General features: G+C 49.0%; 6 protein-coding genes across 6 annotated transcripts; 4 read left to right on the top strand and 2 right to left on the bottom strand.

Annotated features, from left to right (window-relative positions):
• Nucleotides 1-317: 317 nt before the first annotated feature.
• BKA67DRAFT_110944 (major facilitator superfamily domain-containing protein) lies at nt 318-3377 on the top strand. Its single transcript, XM_046094885.1, has 9 exons — nt 318-991; nt 1058-1090; nt 1227-1256; nt 1312-1415; nt 1477-1792; nt 1852-2422; nt 2487-2642; nt 2719-2987; nt 3065-3377. The coding sequence occupies exons 1-9, from the start codon at nt 812-814 to the stop codon at nt 3101-3103; spliced, it is 1698 nt and encodes a 565-aa protein (XP_045951879.1). The 5' UTR covers nt 318-811; the 3' UTR covers nt 3104-3377.
• Nucleotides 3378-4666: 1289 nt separating this feature from the next.
• On the top strand, nt 4667-5878 carry BKA67DRAFT_664450 (uncharacterized protein; the record flags this gene model as incomplete). Its single annotated transcript, XM_046108377.1, has 1 exon — nt 4667-5878. One exon carries the CDS (start codon nt 4667-4669, stop codon nt 5876-5878), a length of 1212 nt encoding a protein of 403 aa, XP_045951878.1.
• A 1000-nt stretch (nt 5879-6878) lies between these two features.
• On the top strand, nt 6879-8716 carry BKA67DRAFT_584849 (beta-lactamase). The gene is made up of 2 exons (XM_046104176.1): nt 6879-7567; nt 7795-8716. The coding sequence occupies exons 1-2, from the start codon at nt 7083-7085 to the stop codon at nt 8456-8458; spliced, it is 1149 nt and encodes a 382-aa protein (XP_045951877.1). The 5' UTR covers nt 6879-7082; the 3' UTR covers nt 8459-8716.
• A 771-nt stretch (nt 8717-9487) lies between these two features.
• Nucleotides 9488-10767, bottom strand: BKA67DRAFT_541591 (uncharacterized protein; the record flags this gene model as incomplete). Its single annotated transcript, XM_046100964.1, has 3 exons — nt 9488-10377; nt 10443-10590; nt 10726-10767. The coding sequence occupies 3 exons, from the start codon at nt 10765-10767 to the stop codon at nt 9488-9490; spliced, it is 1080 nt and encodes a 359-aa protein (XP_045951876.1).
• A 9175-nt stretch (nt 10768-19942) lies between these two features.
• BKA67DRAFT_541590 (uncharacterized protein) lies at nt 19943-21100 on the bottom strand (the record flags this gene model as incomplete). The annotated part of the gene is made up of 2 exons (XM_046100963.1): nt 19943-20991; nt 21076-21100. 2 exons carry the CDS (start codon nt 21098-21100, stop codon nt 19943-19945), a joined length of 1074 nt encoding a protein of 357 aa, XP_045951875.1.
• Nucleotides 21101-23170: 2070 nt separating this feature from the next.
• Nucleotides 23171-25464, top strand: BKA67DRAFT_541589 (uncharacterized protein; the record flags this gene model as incomplete). Its single annotated transcript, XM_046100962.1, has 2 exons — nt 23171-23282; nt 23588-25464. The coding sequence occupies 2 exons, from the start codon at nt 23171-23173 to the stop codon at nt 25462-25464; spliced, it is 1989 nt and encodes a 662-aa protein (XP_045951874.1).
• Between the last annotated feature and the right edge of the window lie 230 nt (nt 25465-25694).

Raw genomic sequence — 25694 nt, 5'->3', positions numbered from 1 at the left:
CGACGAAGGGAAGGCTGATTGAAATCCATGCTCCAATGCTTCAATTGGGAGCCCCAGGTTCGGCAGGTAATTTCCGCAGGTGTCGGGCTCGGAGCCAGCATGAGCAACTGTCTTCATGGCATAGAAGTCCCAATCAAAAGCATTTGGCCGATTGATTTATCGCATTACTTCAAGTAGTCTAACAGCTGTAGAGCATCTGGCGCGAACGCCGTCCCACGATAGCTCAGTGGTTGACCCACTGAATTTTAAACTGCCACCCACTAACTCTTGGGGTAAGTCCTCTGGAACTGCCCACCGGCGGAAATAGGAAGACGCAGCTGAGTGCCACTACAGTGACCACAGTAGTTCTAGTATATGAGATAGCCGACTACGTTGTGACCATCAGCCCTTCTATATTCCAGCTAGCTTCCAGAAGGAAGATATGGCAATGATATCATCGGCCAGACGTTGAACTCTCACTTCGAGCCCTACTCGGTCAGGCCAGCCCGAAATGTGTTCACTGGAATTTCGGTCAACTCGGACCGAAGCAACCGCCAGCCAATCACGACTCGCCATTCACGGCCTCCAGCAACTTGAGCTTCTGTTTTTTTGGCATTGACGTCCTCGAAAGATCTGTGACATTGCGATGACCTTTTGACAAGAAATCTGCATGTGCCCGAAGCTTACAAATTGAAAGGTCCCCTTTTCCTTTTCTTGATGAGCAATCGGAAACCAGTGCAATCACATAAAGCTTGCGACTTGATTCACTTTCAAGCATGAGTTGGTCGACCATATCACCAGCACTCTAAAAACACGACTTGACGCTGCGAAGATGGCTGCCGACGAAGCTCCCAACGGCATCACCAATGGCCGAGACCACGGCGATGAAAAGATCTCCGAGTCCTCGACCAGAACTCCAGACAACGTACGCGATGTAGAGAAGCCAGATGGAGACACGAAAGGGGTCAAGACGCCCGATGAAGAGCCTAAGAGGACCGTCACAGGTCTCAAGGTGAGTACATTCAACGTGCATTGTCAAGGTCGTCCACAATAGCTGCTAACTGTTTGTCTCATCTAGTGGTTCATTATCTACACGGCCCTCATGTCTACCGTAAGTCGTCGAATCCGTCCTGCTACCGAGTCACGCCTCAGCCCCACCCTCCATGCGCAACGGGCGTATAGCCCCTACGGAATGGGCACCTGCAGCGTTAGGACAACACGGAGACGCTAACATCCGATCCTATTAGGTTCTGCTGTTTGCACTGGACAATACCATTGTGAGTAGAACGCTGTCCGCTAGCCCGGGTATACCTTAGCTCATGTATCGCACAGGTCGCAACCATCCAGCCCGACATTGTTGAGACCTTTGATGATCAGCAAAGTCTAGCATGGATCGGAGTCAGTTTCATTCTTGGCCAGGTCGTCATTCTGCCTGTGTACGTGTCGGCCCAATCTGTCCTGGTTTCGAAGCGTATTTGCTGACTGAAAACCTTGTAGTGGGAAGGCCTATGGCATGTTCAGCATGAAGTTTCTCTTCATCATCAGTCTCATCCTGTTCGAGGGCGGTAGCGCCATCTGTGGTGCTGCACCGAACATGGTTGCCATCATCGTCGGTCGCGCCATCGCTGGTGTTGGCGGCGCAGGTGTCTACGTTGGAGGACTGACCTACATCAGTGTCTTGACCACTCCGCACGAGCGTCCGCTTTACCTTGCCATTCTTATGTCCGTATGGGGATTTGGCAACGTTCTAGGACCTATCATCGGTGGCTCGTTTGCCGTCAGCTCCGCTACTTGGCGGTGGGGATTCTACATTGTGAGTATCTGGACCTTCCTCGCTACTCGAAAGAAAAATAATGACCATGAATATTGTAGAATCTTCCCATTGCTGCCGTTTTCGCACCCGCTTTCATCTTTTTGATTCCCAATATCAATGCCATGCCGGACACGCCGTTTTTGAAGAAACTCCGTATGCAGGATTGGGTTGGCATTGTCGTCTTCACCGCGCTCATGGCCTGTTTCTGTATGGCTGGCAGTTTTGGTGGCGCCCTTTACGCTTGGAACAGCGGCTCCGAGATCGCGCTCTGGGTCGTGACCTTCGTCCTCTTCATCGTCTTTATCCTTGTCACGATATATCATCCACTAGTGCCCGCCGAATCGAGGCTCATGCCAGTGCAGTTTATGGTCACCAAGGATCTCATCATTATTCCTCTACAAGCCTTCCTGGTGGCGGGTAGTATGATGATGAGCATTTACTACACTCCTCTGGTGTTCCAGTTTACCAGGGGAGACACCCCTTTGATGGCTGGTGTGCGCATTTTGCCTTTGATTTGTATGATAGTCTTCGGCTGTCTGTTCAACGGCTTTGCCATGCCAAAATTTGGCTATTACCTGCCTTGGTATATCGTCGGTAACGCTCTGCTGGTGGCTGGCGCTGCGCTGATGAGTATGTCATTCCTTTCATTCTCAGCCAAAAAGAAGTTGACTATGCTGACATGATTTTGAAATAGCGACGATCGACTCATCAATCTCCAATTCGGCTCTTTATGGATATACGGTCATCATTGGGCTAGGAATCGGCGCCTTCCAAAGCGCTGGAATCGGCGTTGCCTCAGCGCTCGCCCCGGCGTCCGAGATCAGCAATGTTGTTTCGGTCATGACCATTGGTGCGTTACAATACAAAACCTAACAAAAAAGGCCTGTTTCCTCTCAGGATAAATCACTAACATAAATTGCGCATAGCACAAATCATTGGCATTACCTTTGCCCTTGCTATCCCAGGATCAATCTTCCAAAACAAAGCCTTGCAGTATATTGCTGCGGCCTTGCCCGATGTTCCGAAAGAAAATCTCGGCGAGCTGATTACCGGAGCAAGTGGAAAGTTCTATAAGAGTCTAAGCCCGGCTGATCAACTATTGGTCGTCGACCAAATAACTGCAGCGATTAGCGAGGCTTTCTACTATCTTGTCGGCGCCACCGCTATCGGCTTTATTACCTCATTTTTCCTGAGCGTAAGTTTTATCTCTTGCTGAAACATTCTGAAATATCGTAACTTGAGATCTGGTTGCTAACTGACGTGTTTCCTCAGCCAAAGAAGCTCTTCCTCTCGGGTGGCAGCGTCGCCTAGAGGTTGCATCCGCATCACTTGGAATATGGCCACTCCACTTCGGGCCTTTCCTCAGCAATAAATCTGGCCGCAAAATGGGAAGGATGCGGCATGGCTGAATGTAGTACAATTTACAGCAAGAGCTGTGTCTCGCTAGATTGTTCAACCAGCAGAATCCAACTGGGCGCCAAAGACTTTTTCATAGAATAGCATGATCTTGGATCGAGGCCATCTCAGCTTGATGTATATTAATTTCGTTTACAATCAAAAGTATTAATTTAGTTTCATTTATATGCGTGTTGTCCCTTTGCTGAACATTGAAATGTGTATGCTACACTGGACTTGGGAACTATAATTGTATCATGGTTTGGAAAGTTTGGATGTCGACAGAGTACCAAGGAAGCAAAGAGGCGGGGTATGACATAAACTGATATGTATTTCCTAATTCTAGAGTCAAAGCCTGCCTCTTTCTGCACCACGTCGCCTTTGAATCTCCACTGACACGGCCCCTTGACACATAAACTACGTTGCTAGTACAGTAGACTGCTAATTGAGCCAATTTCGAGGCTTCAGATATGTGTTTCTTCTGTGATAGTAAAATTTTTGGTGTCTCATAGACAGTACGAGGCTGCCATTGCGCGGCTGGAGCTAGAGGCACTTGCCAGAAGACGATTAGTGGAACATTAGGATTTCCTCCTCAATTCCCAGCCACCAGATGCAGCCATGCTCTATCTGGATCTGACCAGGTCTTGTGACGTACGTCGTCGAAAGGCCTGCCCAGCAGCTTGGCCTTGCCGGTATCTCTCGGCGGGGATAACGACATGGACGTGGGGAATGACGAGCTCGATGTGCATGCAGGACTAATGCAATTTTCGGACCGGGTCCACCTGTATGCCAGCACAGTTGTCAGATTTCCAATCGGTCAATTTCGTCCGAAAAGTTGTGCAACTGCATGGCGCCGTGGCTCCGCTACAGCCCAGACTACTGCAGTTCGGACCGGGGGACGCCTGCGGTTAGATGCAAATGCAGCTGTCAGACTTCGAGTCGGTCATTTTCGACCGAGGAGTTGTGGGGCTACATGACTCTCCGTACAGTTCGGCCTGGATGGATCATGGCTTTCTTTCTAGGGGGATCAGATTACGAAACCCTGCGAGCTGCACCCCCAGACCCCCACATAGGTCTCCACTTAAGTTCAACGCTCGTTGCGGCGACAGTTTCCCGATGGACCCACCTAAACGGTGCTCCATACTTCTGGATGGGGTTATGTTCCCGGACGACGCGTGAGTGGGACCCGGGGCAGGTTAGCCGACGTCGAGAACTGCGCGGTAGCATAAGACTTGACCAGACGTAGGTGGTTTATGAGGTGGGTCTATTGAAGTTCATCTTGGGGGATATGGTTTTAAATGGTCTCAATATGGCCTAGATCCAGCATGTTATTGTTCTATCTGAATGATACTGACAATACGCTATTCATTTTAGCGGGCCCTTTGTTTTTACATATCATCCTTCCCTGATATTTCGTCTACACTGCTGGAACAGCCCTCTTGTAGACATTTCGTACATGTGCTGTAGCTGCTGAAAACCATGTCGAATGATAGAAATTCTTTTCTGTCGGTCGGCGGGCCAGCCCTGAAAGCTGTCTTCGTTGGACTGGGATTGCTAGGGTTCGTGGCGACATGGGGCCGCATGCTCGCGGACGGAAGCTTCGCGTTGATCCTGAAGGTGCTGGAAGGCGATAGCAAAGTTCCCGGGTCGGATTTCGGCCTACGAGACAGCTTCAGTGGGATCGGACCCTTAGACGACCTCGCACGCACTCTTGTGGTGTTCTTCTGGGAAGCCATAGACGGGTCCCATCCCAAGAGCTCAGCAGCGGGCATCTATATGGCCGGCCAGATGGCTCCCGTTATAGTGGTCCAGTATCTGGACAGCCTCAGGAAAGGAAACGGCGCCTCCACGCTGAAGATCTCGGTGTGGTGGTTTATCTTCGCCGCGGCTGCCATTGGAGTCAGCGGAGCCGTTTGGGGTATCGTCTGCTTGGCGACGTCTCCTTTGTTCTCGTCCTCCATCGGACTGGACGCCCTACAGGAGGCGTCGCTGCCGTACTCTCCTCGCGCCGCTGCCGTATTGCTTCCAGCGACGTACGCCAACTTCATAGGTGGCATGGTCCTCATGTCTCTCCCGGTTCCCTCGATGGCATCCAGCAACTTTCGGCAGTTGGCTATCATCGCATGGAACCTATTCCCCATCGGAATTTCCGCAGTCGTGCACGTGGCAGAGCCTCTTTGGAGTGCCCTGTTCCCCGCTTCTGGCCGTGAACCTAAGCACGCGGCCCATTTGCGCGTGGTCAGGTATCTGGGCGCTGGCGCAATGGCCCTGGGTTTCGCCGTGCATGCGGGCGTGACAGCTGTCTCAATCTCGGCCGCCTTCTTCCCTGCACTCTTTGCTCCAGGGTACGCAGAGCTGTTGCACCCGCTGTCCCTGGCCGTGCCGCCCATCGCTGTGGAACAGGCGAAATCGCCGGGTGATGGAATTTGGAGCTTCGTCGTGTGGGATCAAGTCTTCGGATTTGCATTTGTGATGCTCTTGTTCTTGGCACAGCTCCAGAATGCCATGCGTGTTTCGGATCGGTTCGGATCCTTCAGCTGGGCTAAGATGTGCGCTACTAGCCTTATATCGTCCTTCCTCATCGGCCCCGGAGTCACTATCGTGGCTATCAGCTGGCTGCGGGATGAGATTCTATATGGTGTGGAGAAGAAAGAGACCCGCAATGGTAAAGCTATTGCAAAGAAGAACTGAACGGATTCTTGGCCTCTGCCCGCTTGTCAAGATGCTGGCTTCCGGTCTAGATACCGTGTCTTCGCTACCAGTATCTTGGCCCCAAGCAATCAACCTGCGTTGAATCTCTAAAAATCGCCCGGGTCAGACTAAAAGATATGAGAACGCCTTTTATATAGAAAGTACACATGCATGTATCCGGGGACTGAAGTGTTCTAGATAATAGACCATTTAATATACTTAGCGGTTTGCTAAGTGAGGCATAAGTTCTCTCTCCCAAAGCCGTTGTCTAGTCATTGAGAAACTGCACGCAATCAAAATCCCAATGATTTCGATTGGATGTCAGAGTAAAAATTCACACCTGCGGAGATTTCCTCTTCCTTTTTTGCTTTTTAAAGTCTAGGCCTATTGCTCGTGCACGAGCATCATAGCTTGACTGGGCTATCGCCTAAGCGAATGTCTTGATTTAGGCAGTGATCAACATGTCCACCGAGAGTTATCAGTATAGGACTCCTGCGAATCGTCTCCTACCACAGGCTTGAAATGAATATTTAAACGAACCTTATGATCCATTTACGGACTTCTCACCGCACGAATGATGATTGGATAGCGGAGATAGAAGTTTCCTCGGAAATACGAACAATCTTGGTTAATGAACGCGTGTTACCCTGGGCCTCCATACTAGCCACTTCTCCTACCGACATGGTTCTGCGGCAACTAAACGGCAAATCCGGCAGTTTGTATGTGAGTTATATACCGTGTAAATACATAATTGGGGCAGTGGACCCTTTCGTTTGTGATGACAGCTCGGTTTGTGTCAGAGCAGCTAGGTCGCAATGTATGTACGTGCATGGAATCTTGTGGTTGTGTGGAGTATTCCCCATGTACCGCCTCCGCTGAGGTACTTCATCCCTACTGAACAGATAACGCCTAAATCAGTCAATCACGTGATTGATTCTAGTGTGTATGTATGTACCCTCTAGGTCAACAGTCACCGCAGCCTTCAACTACTTGAGGTGTTGTCGGCCGTGGTTACCCGAGATAGCCTGTCCTGTAGCTTGTCACAGGTCGGAGGCTGCATGCGGCATTAAAAGGGGCCTCAATCTCATTGCCGATCCTAACAGGTCTCTGCATTTGAAATAATCAAGAAACCTATGTTGCCCTTGGTCGCCATTCTTAGATCCTTTTTTGTCGGCCGAGTTCATTGATACCGTCCTCGCCAATCATGGCGCAGGTGAACGGGCACTGCGATGCAAAGTTTCAGGGCGTACGGGAAGCTTTTTCCAGGTACATCCTATCTGGGGAGGAGCATGGTGGATCTCTCGCCGTCAATATAGATGGAAGAGACGTAATCAACCTATGGGGCGGATATGCCGATGCAGCACGAACCAAACCCTGGAACGAGGATACTATCGTGAACATATGGGCCAACACCAAAATTGTTTGCGCTCTAGCCATGCTTACACTCATCGACCGTGGCCTCGTGTCTTTGGACGATTGCGTCGCTAAGTTCTGGCCAGAATTCGCCACGAACGGTAAAGAAAGAATTACGATTCGTCATGTCCTCTCACATACTTCCGGAGTTGCTGGATGGGACCACCCTATGACACTCCAGGCTGTGTGCGACGTTGATAGCTCCACGGCCGAATTGGCAAAGCAGGCTCCGTGGTGGGAGCCTGGAACGGCTTCGGGGTATCACTGCTGGACCTAGTACGTCATTCGAAAGCGTTTTCTTTTTCTTTTTCTCTCTCTTTTTCATCCTATCTGTGGCCATTTCAGGAGCTACACTTCTTCGGTGGGGTCTCCGAAGGGCCTTTACTTTTGAAACGTGACTCTATTACTTCATCTTGAGCGTGAAGTGCCCGCGTAATGCGTCTCTCCTGTTTTAATTTTTATTATTACATAGAACCTCCTTACTAATCTTGGTCTAAACATAGCGGCCACCTGATCGGAGAGGTCGTGAGACGTGTGACGGGGCTTCGGCTGACGGAATTCGTGGCTAAGGAGTTGTGCGAGCCAGTGGGCGCTGACTTGCAAATCGGCGTGAAAGAGGAGGACTGGGCACGCGTAGCGGAACTCGTACCAGTTCCCAATCTTGAGGACTTTCCGGCCTGGGTGCCGGGCTCTATTCCAACAAGAGTCTTTAACCCACACGCAAGCGCGAACTTTGCCCATGATCCCATATGGAGACGGGCAGAACTAGGTTCTGTCAATGGTCACGGGAATGCACTGGCATGCACGCGCTTGCTCTCAGCCTGGACGCTTGCGGGGCAGGGTTCTGATCTGGTGTCGAAGGAAACGGCACATTTGATCTTCGAGGAGCAGGTCAGAGGGGTTGATCTATTCAATGGAATGTTCCTGCGAATGGGATGCGGGGCTATGTCTCTACGAGGGGATGGTGACACAGCAATAGACCACTGGCTTCCGGCCGGCCGCGTTGGTCAATGGGGTGGATGGGGTGGGTCGAAACATGTCATGGACCTGGACCGGAAACTAACATTTTCGTATGTCATGAACAAAATGCGAGCGAAGGGACCCGTGACTCCAGTAGTTCAAGAGTTTCTGAAGGAGACGTACAAAGTGCTGGGGATTGAGATCTAAAGTAAAGGTAGAGATGAGCGCTGTGGCTTGCGAGTAGATGCAAAAACTTCAAACATTTCCAAACTATTGTTATCGTACTTTATAAATAGACTAAGAGCCATATTAACTCTTATATATCATCACTTGCATGTTTCGTTCGTCGTATTCGACTGGAAGACCTTAAATTTCTTCCAATTACCTTCAACTTTACCTACATTGCGGGTAGATGGCGTGCTATGTTGTCATCCTAAACCAGGCCATGTGGTGCGGGGGTGTAATCAGTACTGACGCGTCGGTTGTACATATCTCCGTTTCTAGGGTCCCAAGGACACATGGCACTTATGAACATGTGGGATGGTGGGGACTTCAGGTCATCGTACAATGTATCCTAGATGTCGGTCCCTGCAGCACGGAAGCGCATCCGCCACAGAAGATGGTACGGGAGGGGTGTATGTAGTCGGCAGGCATAATTTTTAAGTTTCGCCTCTTCGAGAGAAGATCGTCCCCATCCTCACCCCCACCCCGCTAAACTATATTCCGGCCCTTGAACTTTTTCTGCAGCATCTTTTCGATAGGATCTGAATCCTAGGCTCGGTGAGTCCGGCCCGTTCCGTGCATCGGGAGTGGGGGGTGGCGCTGCCTTGGCGCAACTTGTGTGAGATAATGCACGATCACGTAACTCAACGTCAAGCCAGGCACGACCGTTATTTGGCGCACTCCAACGTCCTAGAATGGTCGTTGCAGATTGCTGCAGATCACTATCATGGCTTGAATGACACGATGGATGTTTTGCTCTGCTGCAGGGCGAAGAAAACGGGGCTGAGCTGATGACCTGTCTAACTGACTTCCCTCTCACTTCACAGTGCTGCTTGAGAAAGACAGTAACATTAAAGATGAAGTCTCAATTATTTGATTGACTAATATGCTAAACTGAACAAGTCCTCTAATGTAATATGATAACGTGAAGATCTAGAATTCTCTAACCCCACTACCTAATTGGTCAATAATCAGCACTACTAACTCCCCAGAAATGCATCGTAATAGTCATTCTCAGTAGCCCTGTTTCCAAGCGTCTTGATGAGCTTCAAGGATCATGGTTGTGTTGGCGGGAGTTCGCCCTCCTCCTCTACTTGATGGCCGGTATTGATCGTACAGGGTTTTATCCACACAATATTTGTTTGTGAAAAATCTGTCAAGATCAAACGTGATGTTTGACACCTCTTCTCCTAGATCGCCCAGATATGATCTTATTGCTGAGTCCAGCCGGTTTGTAGGATCTGGCATCATTGGCAAGGTTCCCCAATCCTTGGTTTTAGCCAATGCGTGTATTTCTCGAATGCGATCCTCCAGTGTCTGAAGTAGTTCAATGCTGTCCGATTTGGGGGCCCGGCGAACCCATGCTAGATATTCAGCAACGACGGATGAGATGCCTGCTATCTTTGCTTGGGTGGTGATTATATCGGCGAATAGGTTCGTGACTTCTGTAGGAAGAGCAAAACTTTCTGCTCCTTTCTGAAAGGGTTGAGAGCCCTGTATTGGTGGAGACCAGTGGTAATTATTAAATGAACCAGGGGTCGGGACTGAGTTTAATTGTCTAAGCTCCTGGAGGCTTGGTATTCGACCATCAACGCCGCTTCTGGTGCTGTCCGGCATGTCTGCATTCTCAACTTGGGGCTGTCCCAAATCATTGATTATAGCCGGCCAAGTGCCTGCCGCATGATAGCCGAGAGACTCATTTTCAGCCAACCCAGGGGTTGTTGTTGTCCCTGATGAGTGATATCCTGGAAAGTTTATCTGGCCTGATGAAGATCCTGAGACCTCTGGACACATCACAAACGGGTTAGTCGGTAGAGGCCGAACTACTCCGGCCGCAACATTGAAAGGATATTGGGCCCGGTTTGCTTGGGTGTCGATTTTGTACAGCTGTACCTCAGCCCTCTCTTCAAAGTTCACAGAGTTATTTGATGCCCTTGAAGGATAGAAGCCGATCCTCGGGAATACTTACCAAGACGTTGCTGTAATTTTCCCACCATATTGCTGAGATCAGCCTTTGTTGGCCGGTAGGATTGAAGATAGACACACTCTTCGCCTATCTGACGGCATTTCTCACAAACCGGCTGGTCGCCATCACATCGAACTTTGCGATCGCGACACTTCAACCTTAATAGTCAGCAGTTTTCTCTGTGATATTGATTTCCCAGTCCCGATCACTCTTGAGAGACGGCATACCCCAGCCCGAGAAAGGAAGATTGCCTGAGGCGGTAGAGAATGATTTTAATATCACTTACGGACTTACAAGCCATGTGACGAGAAACCCCACGAGACTCCATGGTACATACAACCAGTGTCGGGCACGTACTAATATAATGGTACAAAAAGGCACAGCACCAAAGCGTGTAAGTAAGTAGCCTTCGCGATATAAACGTCTTTAGTTCGATAAGATCGCATTCCTTCTCTGATGACATCGCTCGAGTCATCAAAAGTACTCGACTTACCTAAATATCCTCGAGCGACACCCTTTTAAGTAATGGTATCTTTTTTATCATACGCGTCTTGGCTGAGATCTAATTAGGTGTACTGCCGGCCGCATATACTTATGCAAGTAAGCAGCATGTAACCATGCACCTTGATTCGTTGCCATAAGAGGGTCGAGCCTCGAAGGATTTCATGGAGGGGCGAAACAAACCAGGGTGAGAAAAAAGCCTAACCAAGATTTAAAATTGAGGGGTAACTATGGAATGGATCTTCCGACGGTAACGTTTGAAAATTAGCTGCATAACTACCCCTCAATTATTTCTTATATCGAGACCCGATCTTCTGTTGGAATGCCGAAAATACTACGATGCGAGTTTGCGCTGCTTGGTCCGGCCCCGTTGCTTGCCGGTTTTGATTTCCGCCTTATCTTTGGCAAGAGGTTCAATTCCCGCCGGATGGCCACAGACTCGTACGATAGCATTATCTTGGTCCAAGGACATTATTGATATCAAGATAATCGCTTAGGCGTCCGATAATGGCGTCTTCAGATTAGAGAGCTGCTCTTCTTATTCCTTATCAGGAAATTCAGTTATATGACACGTCTTATCCTTCGCTATTGCCGCCAAGCCGAAATAGCCCCTTTACAAGGATCTTCGCACCATAGCTGCAGATGAAATATGCGGTCAGAAAGTACCATGTATTGGAGGATGCAGTCGTGTCGCTACGAACAAAGGACAGCGCTTCACGTGAGTTAATGTATAATCTTGAGATGAAATAAAAGGGGGGCTTTGAATACGTAACACGATTCAGATCACATAGATTCAGACCACCATACACACACACACATGTACTGAATACACGGTGCACACCCCATAATTTAGCTACTACCACCTTGGCAGCTTTGACAGCATGTAAGTTATCGCAAGATTCCTGAATTTTCAGGAAAGAAAAAGAGGAAAGACAAAACGCTTTACGTCACAGGAGAAATGGGCGGTTAGGTAGGAATCAGGCAGACTCCGCTATCTAGAAACGGTCCACTAAACATGCCGAGGACGTTCGCTATGACTTCGAGTTGAGGTTTTAAAATTTCTGTTCGTGCTTCTTTCCTATTTTTCACTGGTAAGTCGAATGAAAATTAGGTGCGTATTTATGAATATAAATACATGTTTGTACATTTGAATTACGACGTAACGTGACAAATACGTTGTCGGGTTACGAAACCATATTGAATATAACACACAAGTTTATGCTTGCAAGATATGCTAGGCGCAAAGGCAAGGCTATGGGAGTAGACCTTAGGATATATTTAGCAAGGAACTCATAAGTATAGTGGTCAATGCTTGATAATAAGCTTTACCTATTGCTTTAGACAGATGCTTATCTTAACAACTGAAGTAATAACTGTCTATATAAAGTAGTAAATCCAATCCTTGTAATATACATTCATACCTTCACTGATGCTTATTAGATCTATGGATCTGGTTTAGATCTGTAGATCCCCTTAGTTTGTAATATGGATCTGCTCCAGATTCCTAGATCCATATTACGTGACTAAAGTCCTAGGGTGTTTTTCCTCCAATCATTTCTACCTGAGCCTGACTGGCTGTTTAATGCTTCTTTCTCCACTTTAGATTGGTTCTCCAGCCCTTCGTTCGTAATACATAGTATAAGCTAAGGACGGTTTTCTCATACATAAGCTTATTGTAGATTATTCAAAAGCGATTCTTATAGAAGTAGACATCTTTCATTGTATAAATAACTTCGCTTGCATACGAGGACGAAATCCTTGTGTATGGGTGGTTGTTAATAGAAGAGCATCATGATAACCAAGCGTCTCTGGATTTCATGACTGTTCTTGGTTCTTGCATGCCGAGATACGCAGCGACTTGACTATTGTCGCTCGTCAAACTCACCATTTGTATTATTACTATGCGCGAATGTAGCACTAGGAGTAATCATGCGATGTGATTAGAAGTATTTGAGATTTGATACATTTTTCAGGTGATAGATTGCGTCTGGGTTGACTAGTGTCAAGCTCGAGCGAAGGATAACGATACTCCAAGCTCGTTGTCGTTTGCTTGTTTCATGCTGGCCAACAACTGATGAGAAACATTATCAAGATACAGTCGCAGTTATATTACGCCAATAAGAGTATGTCACACGTCAAACAGTCTTTGCAGCTGAAGACCAAAGAGATAGTTCGCAGCCTTTGTTTCAGCGCGTGTTCCATAAAAAAAAGCACCGAGCCAACTCTAATTCAAAGGCAGGAAGCTCGACACTGAAATGTAACACCCGCAGGAATCACTCACAGCCCGTCAAGAGGTGTTGTACAAATTTTCCGAGCTCCTTGCCATTAATCCAAAGGCTTCGGAAAGTGATGCGCCAGCATCACCTGGAAAGTTGTTGAGGATAGTAGTGTACCGGTACCGTGGACTGGTCACTGGTTCCGTGTGTATAACTCTGCGCCTGGCCCTCCTGGCAGAAATGAAATAAGCCCGGATAGGATATCTTGTGCTAGTTCGTTCATGGTGCTAAACAACAAGAACAAAAACAACAAAAGAGGCACACGTGCAAGCCTGGTACGATCAGTCGTACTAAGTACAGACCAAGTAGTAGCAGCAATTTGCATCTACCACTTGTTTTTCATTCGTGTTAAGCAGGACGGGAAGCGGTTGTGAGAAAGAAAGAAAAAATATGCAGGTACGGAAAGGTCTGACAGAGACATTGACTAATACCAGCTTGAGCCCTGTCATCGGCTAACCAGCACGGTAATCGTTGGTTTGCTAAGGCACAATCTCGGGTCCGATGGGCCGACGGCTCAAGTATCTAGATCCCAGCGTTCACAGCGGGTCCACGAACCTTGCGCTTAATATTTGATTTACTCATTGCGGAGAACGATAACTAGCCAACGCACGGAATCGATGACCCTGAGCAGTCTCTCTATTCCACTTTTACTACCACTACGAAAAGGCGCCGATACGGTAGTGACAGTGAGGCCAAAATTAAGTTCCATGTGCATTCCCATTGTCAAACACCGTATTTCATGCGTCCAGGTCATCTAGGCTGATGCTGTATCTACTGGATATTGCCACCGCAGATTCAGGTTGACGAAAAGCGAGCCGTCAAAGTATTCAGCACAATGGCCCCGCATATAAGCCGTGAGAGGAGAAGCAGTATCGTTTGATCGAGCATATAACTTTTCAGTTGACTTGGGCAGATTTTCGAACGCAGTAGTTACGCTTGAATTTAGCGTGGAGTTTACTTGATGATATCCCGGGTTGACCAGAACAGGTATCGATTGCAAGGAGACGACGTATTCAGCTTCCTGGAACAAAAAAAGGTGTCTTAAATGACTTACTGTGCTCGAAAGCTGCTATGAAGCTTTCATTGGTGTAGAGATGCGTACAATTCTCATTGGCAGAAGGATTCAGAATGGTAAGTCTTCAAGAGAGATAGCTAACTTGACAGACAGCAAATTGCGATAATCACCTCTTTGTGTGCTATAATAAGTGACATAATAAGTTGCTGATCCTTCTGCCAGGTCTGGTGGTACAGATACTGGGTCGACATGGGTAAGTGTGGTCGGCCCCCTATATCCCAAACAAGCCCCTGACAGGGATTCAGTCACCGAAATTTTGTGGAGATCATTCGTAGTCCTTGAAACAATAACTGTTGACCTGTTTCTGTGCAGTAAGTTATTATTTACACGGTGTATGGGATCTTAGTGCAACAGGGGATAATGTGCTGGGTCACACGAACCTTGCCGAGGTCAAGCTTGCTTTCGAATTGGTTTGGCGCAATAACGTCAAGGTATCCAAGTGAAGCCTTCGAGTCCGGTTCGATGGACGCAACTTTCAGTTTGCAGAGAAATTTCGAGGGGTAGACATCAGCAGGTTACTGCAGATCGTTGTCGGTGAAGCACTCCAAAACGCCGACAAGAGATCCTCGAGTGTATAAACAGGTAGCTCTGATGTTATGATAATTCGCATGCGCATTAACTCTCTCAAATATGCTTGGATATGTAGGTTAGTATAGTTTCCGCAGCATTCGTAGCCCAGATGTTCAAAAGCAAAATAAGGCATCAAATTGAAGCAACTTGAGCAATTGGTTGAGACAAATTTCTTTTTTAGACTTCGTCAACTGGATACTTTGGGCCTCCTTGGGCCCTTGACATGGTGATTGTTGCCACTAGGATCTCAGACACTTCATTGTTCTTATGGTACAAAACCACATGAGCAGTACGAGGATGCCACCATCTATTACCTTAACCGAACTGGCGATAATATAATATGCAGCTGGGGCATGGATAAGGTAACAAATGTATCCACTCATGTAATGTACTATCAGTTCACGGAAATAACTTCTTCGATGCTCTTACCAGTCAATACAAGCAAGAACGACAGTATAATTTCAAGATGTGTAGATGGTTATGATCAGCCAATTAATTAAGATCATTTGATCCCCGGATGTGGGCCATGATCTGCCTATGGTTATATCAAAACCATGATTCCAAAGGGCGTTGTCCTAACAGACAAACTCGCACCTCCGAGTTTTTCTCCTTCAGCGCCAACATCATACTTCACCTTTACCTGCAGAAATAAACTCTGACAACAAGATCAGAAATTGCGAGGATTGAAGACCATTAAATAAGCGAATCAGGCACGATGACGATTAAGTTCAATATGGGTGAAATCTACCCAACAGCACTGTCGTCTTTGCCTTGGCCAATATCGACGCCAGGGCCATTCCTGTTCCCGATGGACAGGCTACACGAACTGCAGAGGCTCCTGATCATCAGTACCTCATTGCCCTGGCTGGAGCCCACATTACAAAAGCCCGACTTGACACAGCGGAAAATTTAAATCAAATTAAGGAGATTAAATCATCCCGAATGATCTTCACTTGGAAGCCCCTGGCTATCCGTGCGCGTTCGGGGCGGCACCGTCCACAGCACCCGCGCGGCGATCAACACGTTGCTTCGAGCCTACGACGACACAAGAGCTCTTCAACTCGAGCGTGGCTGCCGCCATTAGCGTGTCGACTTCTACCGTCGGCGAGTCGATCATTCATGACGTCATATTTAGCAATTGCGCAGAGGAGACTAATTAATCGTCAGCGTAGACAACCACATCATATTCGGCAACACCTTCTCCACCCAGCAAAATAAGCAGGTTATACGATGATGCGGGGTGGATGCGATAGGTCATATCCGTGGCGGGGAGGTAATACTCGGCGAGATATGTTATATCTTGCGTTGCTTTACCTGCCTATTCATGGCATCGATCGCTTGTAGCCCAACATATATTGAAACTGATGCTGATTTTGGGTCCGATGCACTGCGGATGGAGGGCCATGTGAGCTATAATAAGATGATGACATTAAAAACTTCAGTAGACTTGGTACTGCATCGGTCATAGTGGTCACATGTAATGAACAGACCGTCTTATCAACTTGAGCAACAACAAATTTAAAATGTAGCCAAACTTAATAGCGTGACTATAACGAAGAATCTCAACAGTTATCTACTACGCACTGTTATGAATTTTGAATCACTTTCCCAGCTAGTCATTACCCGGTGGCTAAAAATGGCATGCTAGACAATTGGTATGCATTGCGGTTTTAACCTCAGTACCTCGAGGGACTAGAACACTTGAGCATTCTTAGACTAAACGAATTCAGAAAGGTAGGAGACGGATTTGAGGCGCTTTTCAAATGCAGAAACATCATGGACAGACATTTGATAAATGATCAAGAAGTAAAGTGGTATAGACATACTCCCAGTATTATGCAATGCGCCAATGGCTCCATGACATAAATTTAAAAATAAAAATAAAAGTGAGTTGTGCAGAAAGGATTGCAAATGGTTGAGATAAGTCAAGACTGGCCCAAGCCCTAACACGGCTTTGCTTCAATATGTGGTGGAAATGGTGACCAACCGCGGGATTCAGAGCACGAAGTGCAACTTCGGAGAGCCGTTTGGATGACTTCGTGGGTATCTGTCTATCGTACTTTGCTTTGCCCATAAGTTGAGCGACATGCTGATCAGCCCTAAGTCAACCTTTGCTGAGAACGAGAATGTTCAAAATCAACCATGACGACGGGATTGCGTGAACGCCTGAGCCTGCGGCTGCAGTGGCAATAGAACAAGTCGCACACCGATGCAAGAAGAAACTGCTAAATTTGTTACACTGTCAATCTCTCACTATCATTGGGTATTTCCCAATTCTCCTAGTGTAAGAAAGATTTGAATTACTATAGCCTAACATGCAACCGAAATCTAAGATATTATGCAGAACCTCACTTGATACTTTGAAATTCCACTTTATCAATGGATTTGTAACTAGAATACGGACCAGTGTCAGACCTGATCTGACCTAAATCTTGAACTCTGACTAAGATAGAACAACGGGCCCCATCGCATTTAGCACAATCTTTACTTGTATCAGCAAGTTAACAAGGAAATGGACAAAAGCGCATTCCCCGTAGACGCCTTGAGTGCACCTTAGCAAAGCAAGTCATGCAAATCATGTGACCTGTTATCAAGTAGTGATTTCCCCTATAATGCGCACGTAAGTGACACACCGCGAGCAAGTCTACTAGTTGGCCATACATTCTATTGGAAGGATAGATTATAGACACTACAACGAGCCAAAAACACGGAGAGGCGTTAGTTACACGTCAATATGGTTTATATCGTGATATGAACGAGGCAGTTTGGGTTAAAAAGAAACAGTGCACTTTCGTCATCAATGTGCTCGCCATCAGTAGCATCTCCCACAAGCCTCATCCTAGATGTACTGGATGGCCTCGGCAGTGAATCCGATTGTGCGAACACATGGAAGTTGCATGTCAGCTCTCATTGGACTTCTTTGAGCAAATCCAATTTCGGAGTAGCATAAACAATGAGGTTACTGATCCTGGTCTGTCATTGCATGTGATTTGTATATAAGCGCTTGAAAAAGTTGCATTTACAGGATGACCCAATGATCTGAGCCCCGCTCGCACACTCGTCGACAGAACAGATGATTCGTTCGAGCCTTCAGTGCTTGAGCAGCTTTCTAGGTTTGGCAACATGAGTAAGTTGCTGGCGGTGCAAATGGCTCGCTAAGGCATTGTATTGGACTTTTCTCAGACAGCAGAACCTAAAATTGTATCCAGTCCAACCCATCCGTTCAACAGGAGACCAAGGGATACCTTTACGATCTCAGGAGAAAAAATTAGCCCCAGCGGTGCGGTGTTGGGCTGTATCTGGGCTGACACAATTGTATGAGCTGAGTCACACAAAGAAGTAATGTTGGGGATTAATCGGAGTGACAACCGACTGGTTGGAGTATGTAGCAGGTCAAAGAGTGGTTGCCCCGGATAGGGTAGCTGATGGTGATGATTTAACCAGCCTGTATTGAACCAAGACTATTACCCAAAGACGCAAATCGTTGATCATTTGAGCAGTAAAAGCTTCTTGCAAGAGGTCGAAGGTGTGGAAGCAACCATTTGAAGAAGGAGGAAAAATAAGACATCCTGCTAACACTTGCCGCGCATTGCTGCCGATGAAGATGCTGCGGTCGTCAAGACTGAGCATGATTGATTTCCAGTAGTTGGTTGTCTGGCTAGCGCTACGTAGTGGGAATCAGTACTCGCTGCTACCAAATGATGGCAACCTCTATCGTCGCCAAAGTGAAAGTCAATCTTGCTTGGTCGGTGTTGAATGTAGTCGTGAACCAAGCTGTCACTGGGTTAAGCCTGGCACGTTGTAGATGACAGCTTCACTGTATGATTGAATCCTAGCATATTGAACGGAAATGACTCATAATTAGTCATTGCCGTTCGACGCCCAACATAGAACCATAGGATCAAGGTTCATGGCTTGCCTGCTAAGTTTATCGATAATGTTAACCATAATTATTCGATTTGTGGTTTTACCAGACTATTAGGTTAGAACACTGCCTACCCGACTATATTGTAGAATGAAAACCATAATGATATAAACGTCAAGCTGAGAATCACCCGTGAGTAAGCAGCGATGATACAAATCACACGAAACTCACGTGTATCCATAGCTTTATGCAGTTATTCTAAAAATTCAAAACATATCACCATCATCACATACGTTCTTTTTATATCAAACCAAGAGGAATTCTTATACATTAGGACTGGTTTCTCGGCTACATCCAGCCGAGTGTTCTCAACTCAAAGGAGCAGAGATTTGTTGTTGGAAGAGTCAGATCAGGTACCATATATTGCAGCGTCGAAGGTCAAGCATCGTTCATGACTTTAAACTTGAAGTCAAACGCCAGCATCGATCATGACACTAGAAGAGCTAACGTAGCTGTCTCTATCTCGGAAGTCTGAGGTCCACGTGTGTGCCTCGCAAAAGATCCACGTTGCTCACTCCCATTTCCACGTGGTCAGCGCACTCGCTCATGTCATCGAGACGCCAATGCAGTGACGCGAGGAACAACTTTCGTTGAAGTGGTCATGACTGTCCGATGGTGTTCTTCCAAGGGTTCGGACACACGCTGGGCCGAGATTAGGTGTTATCAAACTGACCTCGTCCAGTATTAACGGAGCAGCTCCGCGGTCGTGGGTCCCTATCAAATGTCGGAGGTGTCCATGGTGAACCTTGTGCGGGAATTTGGAGAATATAGTGATTAGATTTCATGGATGCAATATCAATCGTTGCATGATCCTATAATATACTTTATCCCTTGACTCCTGAGGGTTGAAGTCAGGCATTCTCAAACTCACGTACCAGTCTTTGTCCGAGAGGCATGGCCGTACCAGTACCAATGTTGGACTCCTTGGAACTATAAAGAATCATCGGTTGAGGAATGTCTTCAGCGTGAAAGCTTCATATCAATGCCGATCAAGTTAACAGTGGCGGTCAGACCAAGTAATGCAGGATGTAAAACTAGGTAGGTAGGCGAAGTCGACTCGAAATACGTCTTTTGATCTTTTGGACAATGAATTGCTTTTTTCTACCATGTAAGGCCCTCATACATCTTGGGTATCAATACGCCTTTTTGTCATGTTTTACAATCTCCTCAGAATATCCGCGATGACCTCCTCGGTCTTAGCCTTACCACCAAGGTCAGGGCTCAGGTACTTGCCCTCCTCAAGGTTGGCGTCAACAGCAGCATAGATCTTAGCGGCAGCCTCCTCCTCGTTCAAGAACTCCAACATCAGGGCAGTGCTGCGAAGTGTGGCAATAGGGTTGGCGATGCCCTGGCCCATGATGTCCGGGGCACTGCCGTGGCAAGGCTCGCCGATGGCGAAGCCCTCACCGACGTTGGCGCTGGGAACAAGGCCAAGGGAGCCAACGAGGGCGGCAGCACCATCGGAGAGGATGTCACCGTACAAGTTGGGGGCAACAATGACATCGTAGGCCTCAGGCTGACGGAACAACTTGTAGACCATGCTGTCAACGATCTGCTCCTCAACCTCGACCTTGCCGGCGAACCTCTCGGCGGCCAAAGCCTCGCGGGCGGTGGCACGGAAGAGGCCGTCTGTTTGCGACAAGACGTTGCTCTTGTGGGTGATGGTGACGAGAGGTCCCTTGTGGATGCTAGGAATGCCCGCTTGTCTGATCTTCTCCCTCCTCAGGGCGATCTCACCAGCCATGGTGGCGATCCTGGAGCTAGCCTTGTAGGAGATGCGCTTGATGGCCTCGGCAACCTTGCCATCGGGCCCATCGTAGGTCCTCTCCTCCTTGACGTAGAGATCCTCGGTGTTCTCACGGACGATGACCATGTCGATGGGGTTGGGGGCGGAGAGGACGGTCTTGACGGGCCGCACGTTGGCGTAGAGGTCTAGCCTCTTGCGCAGGGCAACGATGGGGGAGCTGTAACCCTTGACGGCCTTGGATGGCGAGGAGACGGCACCGAAGAGAGCACCATCGCACTCGGTCTTGAGGACCTCGACAGTCTTGTCGGGGAGGGCAGCACCGGTCTTCTCGAAGGTCTCGAAACCGGCCTGAAGGTCGGTAAACTCGAACTTGAGGCCGAGCGACGAGGGCAGAGCCTCGAGGATGCGGCGACCAGCGGGAATGACTTCCCTACCGATACCGTCACCGGGGATAAGACCTGGATCGGAAGGTGAGCAATGGGGATTGAGAAATCCAAGGCACGCATCCATCCGAGGTTTGGAGGGCCGTATTTAATGCTTACCAATTCTGAGAACACGGGAAGACATGGCTGCAGCTCAATTGATCTCACAATCAATCAAATCTGACGATGAGTGTTTAGAAGCTATGATGATGATGGCGCCGGCAAGCTCTCATTCGACAATGGCGCGGCTAATAAAATTTCCAGCGAGGTCGGGGGGGCCCTCGGAGGAAAGGCGCTAGCAGCCAGAGCCAGCGAGCCAGAGCTTCAGCTAAAGCCGCCCATTGAGTTTAGCGGGGGTTGATCCCGAGCGCAAACGGGTTCCGCGAACCGGAGGAGCTCAAGCTTGGTTTTGGGTGGGTTTGTTTTGGGAGGATCTAAAATGAATACTCTGTATGCGATGTAGAACTTTAATACATACGGAAAACACAAGTATTTTATCTATGTATGTATGATCCATGTTGATTGCTGTACATAGAAACTTGTGCACGACAGGGAGCCACGGCTTATGGATCGTGGATCGCAAGTCGTGCTTACTCGAACTCCGTGTGAGAGTCGCTCATCTGATATTGGTGATTCCATACTGCCGAGACAAAACTCGTGGAGGCGTTCTAGATTTAGAAAACCCCCCATGAAAGTGAAACAGCGCCCAAGGCCCTGCTTCTGCACAACGAGCAGTGATGGAATTATTCTAGAAGTCCGCTCAATGGACCTCGGGATCACATCAAGGGCCGTGAGCTCTTGTTCGCTGATGATCTCCGTCTCTAGCGGACCAGCAGTATGGAGAAGGTAAATAGATTGCCGGATTGAGCCAACCCCATTTTCCAGAAATTAGTCTGGTCTTGACCAAATGAGTTTGTCTTGTCATGGCCAAACAACCTGCTCCGTAATTACCACCCAACAGACCAACCTGTGTTCATTTCCACTGTGCCCGCCCAGATTCCCGCTTGGAGATCTTGGTTCGAGGCGCGAGGACGACTTGGGCGTTTGCCCACGACCTGTCCAACTGACTTACCTTCTACTCTTCCAAGACAAGAGTCCTCGTCTGATGGGTGACCCCATACCTGACACGTGTGTGCTATTAGCATCCTGTGACTGCTGCAATATGTTTGTTGCGAGCTCCGTTGCCTCAAACTCAGCAAGACCTCTGCTCAGTCTAGGCCATGCCAGATTGAGCTCACTCCTCGTAGCCCCTGAATCCACAGAGGAACCACCCTTGGGAAATATCTCCCTAATTTAAGGTCCCGAGACGGGAACATGCCACCACGCCAAAGGACCAGGAACAACCTAAGGTTACAGAGCATCTCATCCACAGCGTCGCATAAGCCTGCGAACCATACATAGCTTGGTCACATATCCGACGTTACTGTGTCTTTGAGTACAGACGCATATCTGTCCTTTGTTATGATCATTATCGTCATCATCGCTAGCAAATACAACACAGCACAGCATAACATAACACAGCGGAACATGCGTGATCGGGTTTAAGTATACAAAGTTTACTCTAACCTTGCCTAATCAATCCCGTTCTCATCGCCGGCTATCGATCTTGCTGTATCCGTACATTATCTGCAGGCGGCACATTAATCGAAGCGAAGCGAAGCTCCAATCATCGGCTACTGCAAGCTACCGAGCCCCTGGCCTCCCCCCCAAAGCAGACCCAAGGACCTACCCAGCTACAGTACCTACAGAGCACCCAACGCCCAGGCACACCTGCATATCCCTTGCCCCCCAAGCCACCGACGGAACACGAGACGACGGCGTTTTACGCGTTTTTCTATCTGTTTACTTGACTGAAGAAATTGCTCTAGAGTGAGCTCCTGCGACAACGAATCAGACAGCATTTCACTTTCAACCTCCATATCTCCTGAGCTCTCAAGGAATGCGACCAAACTCAACAACCGGGCTTCGCTCCTGCCTCCGGTGACAAGTCGCTATTCACCACCCAACACAGCCGTGTGCGTATTCTGGCCGCACTCTTGATCTTGGCCGGCTTGGATTTAGGGCAAGTTCTGGTCAATCTGAGCTGCCCCTACCCTTGCCCTTGAGTCGAGCTCTTTTCCCCTCGCCCCAGAAGTGAGTGTTCGAGCTTTGAGTTTGGAGGTCCTGTCCTGCGCGCGCCGCACTTGCTGTCACGGCAAGCAAGAGAACCGCAACCATGTCAGGTGTCAAGAACCTCCGGGCCATGTTCGAGCAAAAGCATGATACCAGCCCCCCAGACCGAGGCAGATCTCCCGGTCCTGGCACCGGGCCTGGGACACCTTCTTTCGGTACGAAGAGCACTTTCTCCTAACTTGTCGAGGCCCCCTAAAACAGCTTCAAGCTTCCATCCTATGCGCTCCCTGGCATCCCAATCCTCATGATATTTAGCTCTCAACACTTGCCATTGGTTCATATCTCCAGCATTTCCCAGACCCCCCGGGCTCCATAATTCACCGCTAGTTATAACGTCACCTGGCTGCTCAACCCAGACCTGGCCCGCTGTCTGTTTCCAACGAGGAAGCTTGGCGACTCTCCCGTACCGGGCTATATACTTCGGCCAACTTTGCTAACCCGAACCTTGTTCGAACAACAGGCTCTCCCACACCATCCTCCCGCCCATTGTCCAAAGTTCGTACCAATTTCATCGCTGTCGAGAAGGACGGTCGCGTAGGACTTGCCAGAGACCCCAGCCGTGACTCGGTATCAGCCTCGAGTAGGAGGTTAAGCAACGAGACCGAGAGCATCACACCAGCACCTCTCCAAGAAAACAACGACCCATTCTCCGACAACATGGCCAACAACCTCGCCTCGTTCAAGACAAACCTTGCCAACGACCCTATACCGGAATCTCCAGCGCAGAGCTCCCCCGGCAAATCCTCCCCGGAGAAGGGAACGGAGCAGGGAGCCGAGACGCCCGAAATCACACCCTGCCCCAATCCAGACAAGATAGTGGATGAGGAAGAGTCTCAGACCAAGCTTACACCGGCGGATCCTACCGTCAAGACCGAGACCAATGGCAAGTCAAATGGCCTCCATGGCACACCAGAGGCCGAGAACAAACCCAAGCACACAACGACCACGACCAAGTCTGCACCCAAGACGGCAGCCCCCATCACAACCTCTGCCAAGACAGCTTCCAAACCGCTCAAGTCTCCATTGCCGCCCAAGACACCCAAGAGTCCTGCAAAGGAGGCCCCAACAGCCAAGGTGCCAGAAAGAAAGCCTGCTGCCAAGGCCACGACGCCCAAAGCCGCTGCTCCTAGGTCCAGATCTACGGCTTCGTCGGACAAGAAGCCTGGTGCGCCGGAGCTGTCACCATCTGCCAGCTTTGTCAGGGCCAAGCCAAAATCACCGACTCGTCCAGTCCAACTGCCTTCAAGGCTTACTGCACCCACGACTGCGTCGGCCTCGAAGCTCGGCAGCAGTGCCCTTCCGCGTGGACAATCACAGACTCGTGCCCCGGGCAACACAGCCGCTCCAACGGCCGCCCACAGACCAGCTAGTAGAGTGAGCACTGCGACTGCTGGAACATCTTCTTCGGGCAAGACTCTGAAGCGCCAGGCATCAACTGTCGGCAGGGCCCGGCCAAGCCTGGGCCCCCCGCCCAAGCTACCCTCCAAGGACCACCCGCCAGTTCGTAAGGATGGCCACCAGGTGGATGAGGGTTTCCTGGCTCGCATGATGAGGCCGACGGCGAGTAGCGCTAGTAAGACCTCGGACAAGACTCCCGTCACGCCGCCAAGGAAACAAGCTGCGCCGGCGGCGATTAAGAAGCCGATTGATAGTGCCAAGAAGGCGACAGCCAAGCTGGCCGAAACCATCAAGAAGGACAGCACCGTGAAGAAGCAGCCAGTCGTGGCCAAGGCAGAGGTGAAGAAAACAGCCCCCTCAAAGATTGCCAAGCCTGCAGAGCCGACCGCAAAGGAGGTCGCCCCTGTGACTGCACAGGCTGAAAGCCCTGAGGCAGCCGTCGAAGCGGCGAAGACGTCGGGGGATACTGCCGTCGAGCCCATTGCAGGACATCAGGAGACGGAAGCAGATGTACGAACAACAACAACAACGCCTGATGGTGAGCCCAAGGTCGGGGAGGAGTCAACGGCAGACGATGTTCAGACAAGGGCACCGGCAGACAACGAAGAGTCCGTGGTTACTGAAGAACCCGAGGCTGTGGGAGAGGCTGTCGCAGCCCACAACGACGCCTCGCCCAGCACAGAGACGACTGCTGCGCCAGAACTCAAGGAGGACCCCCTCTTCGATGCCGAGGCTGTCCCGTTGGATGCAGACAAGGTCGACTCCTTGAACCACAAGGAGACGACGACAGACAATGTGCCACAAGTCGAGGGAGAGAAGCAACTCGCCTCGACAGACAAGGAGGCAGTTCCAGCCATTGCAGCAGACCCAGCAAAGGTAGAGGATATCGAGGACGTGGTTCAGGAGACTACAGAGCAAACAGCTGAGAAGGCTGAATAGATTCTCACTGGTTCTAGGGACAAAAAGGTCTGAAGATATCTGATAGCATTAACAAGAATGATACCTCTAATCACAAGTCCAACATGCTTTTTTAATTGTGATGGGGGGAGCACGCAAAATGAACTGTTCATGTCTATCCAAGTGATGATTCCAGAGGGTAGGGTTTTGTTTCTGGATAGGTCTACACTGACAGATGTTCACGCATAATCGACCAAGCTCACTCTTTGCTA

Source organism: Truncatella angustata, assembly GCF_020726525.1.
Source record: "Truncatella angustata strain MPI-SDFR-AT-0073 chromosome Unknown BKA67scaffold_11, whole genome shotgun sequence".
In the NCBI taxonomy this organism is placed as follows: Eukaryota; Fungi; Ascomycota; class Sordariomycetes; order Amphisphaeriales; family Sporocadaceae; genus Truncatella; species Truncatella angustata.
This window is presented reverse-complemented; position numbering and strand designations above follow the sequence as displayed.

Excerpts from the sequence above, each read along its gene's own strand:
- BKA67DRAFT_110944 (XM_046094885.1), top strand. The coding sequence starts at position 812 with ATGGCTGCCGACGAAGCTCCCAACGGCATCACCAATGGCCGAGACCAC. Across the intron at positions 992-1,057 it reads GGACCGTCACAGGTCTCAAG|TGGTTCATTATCTACACGGC; the intron begins GTGAGTACATTC and ends TGTCTCATCTAG. Across the intron at positions 2,643-2,718 it reads TGTTTCGGTCATGACCATTG|CACAAATCATTGGCATTACC; the intron begins GTGCGTTACAAT and ends AATTGCGCATAG.
- BKA67DRAFT_584849 (XM_046104176.1), top strand. The coding sequence starts at position 7,083 with ATGGCGCAGGTGAACGGGCACTGCGATGCAAAGTTTCAGGGCGTACGG. Across the intron at positions 7,568-7,794 it reads GGGTATCACTGCTGGACCTA|CGGCCACCTGATCGGAGAGG; the intron begins GTACGTCATTCG and ends GTCTAAACATAG.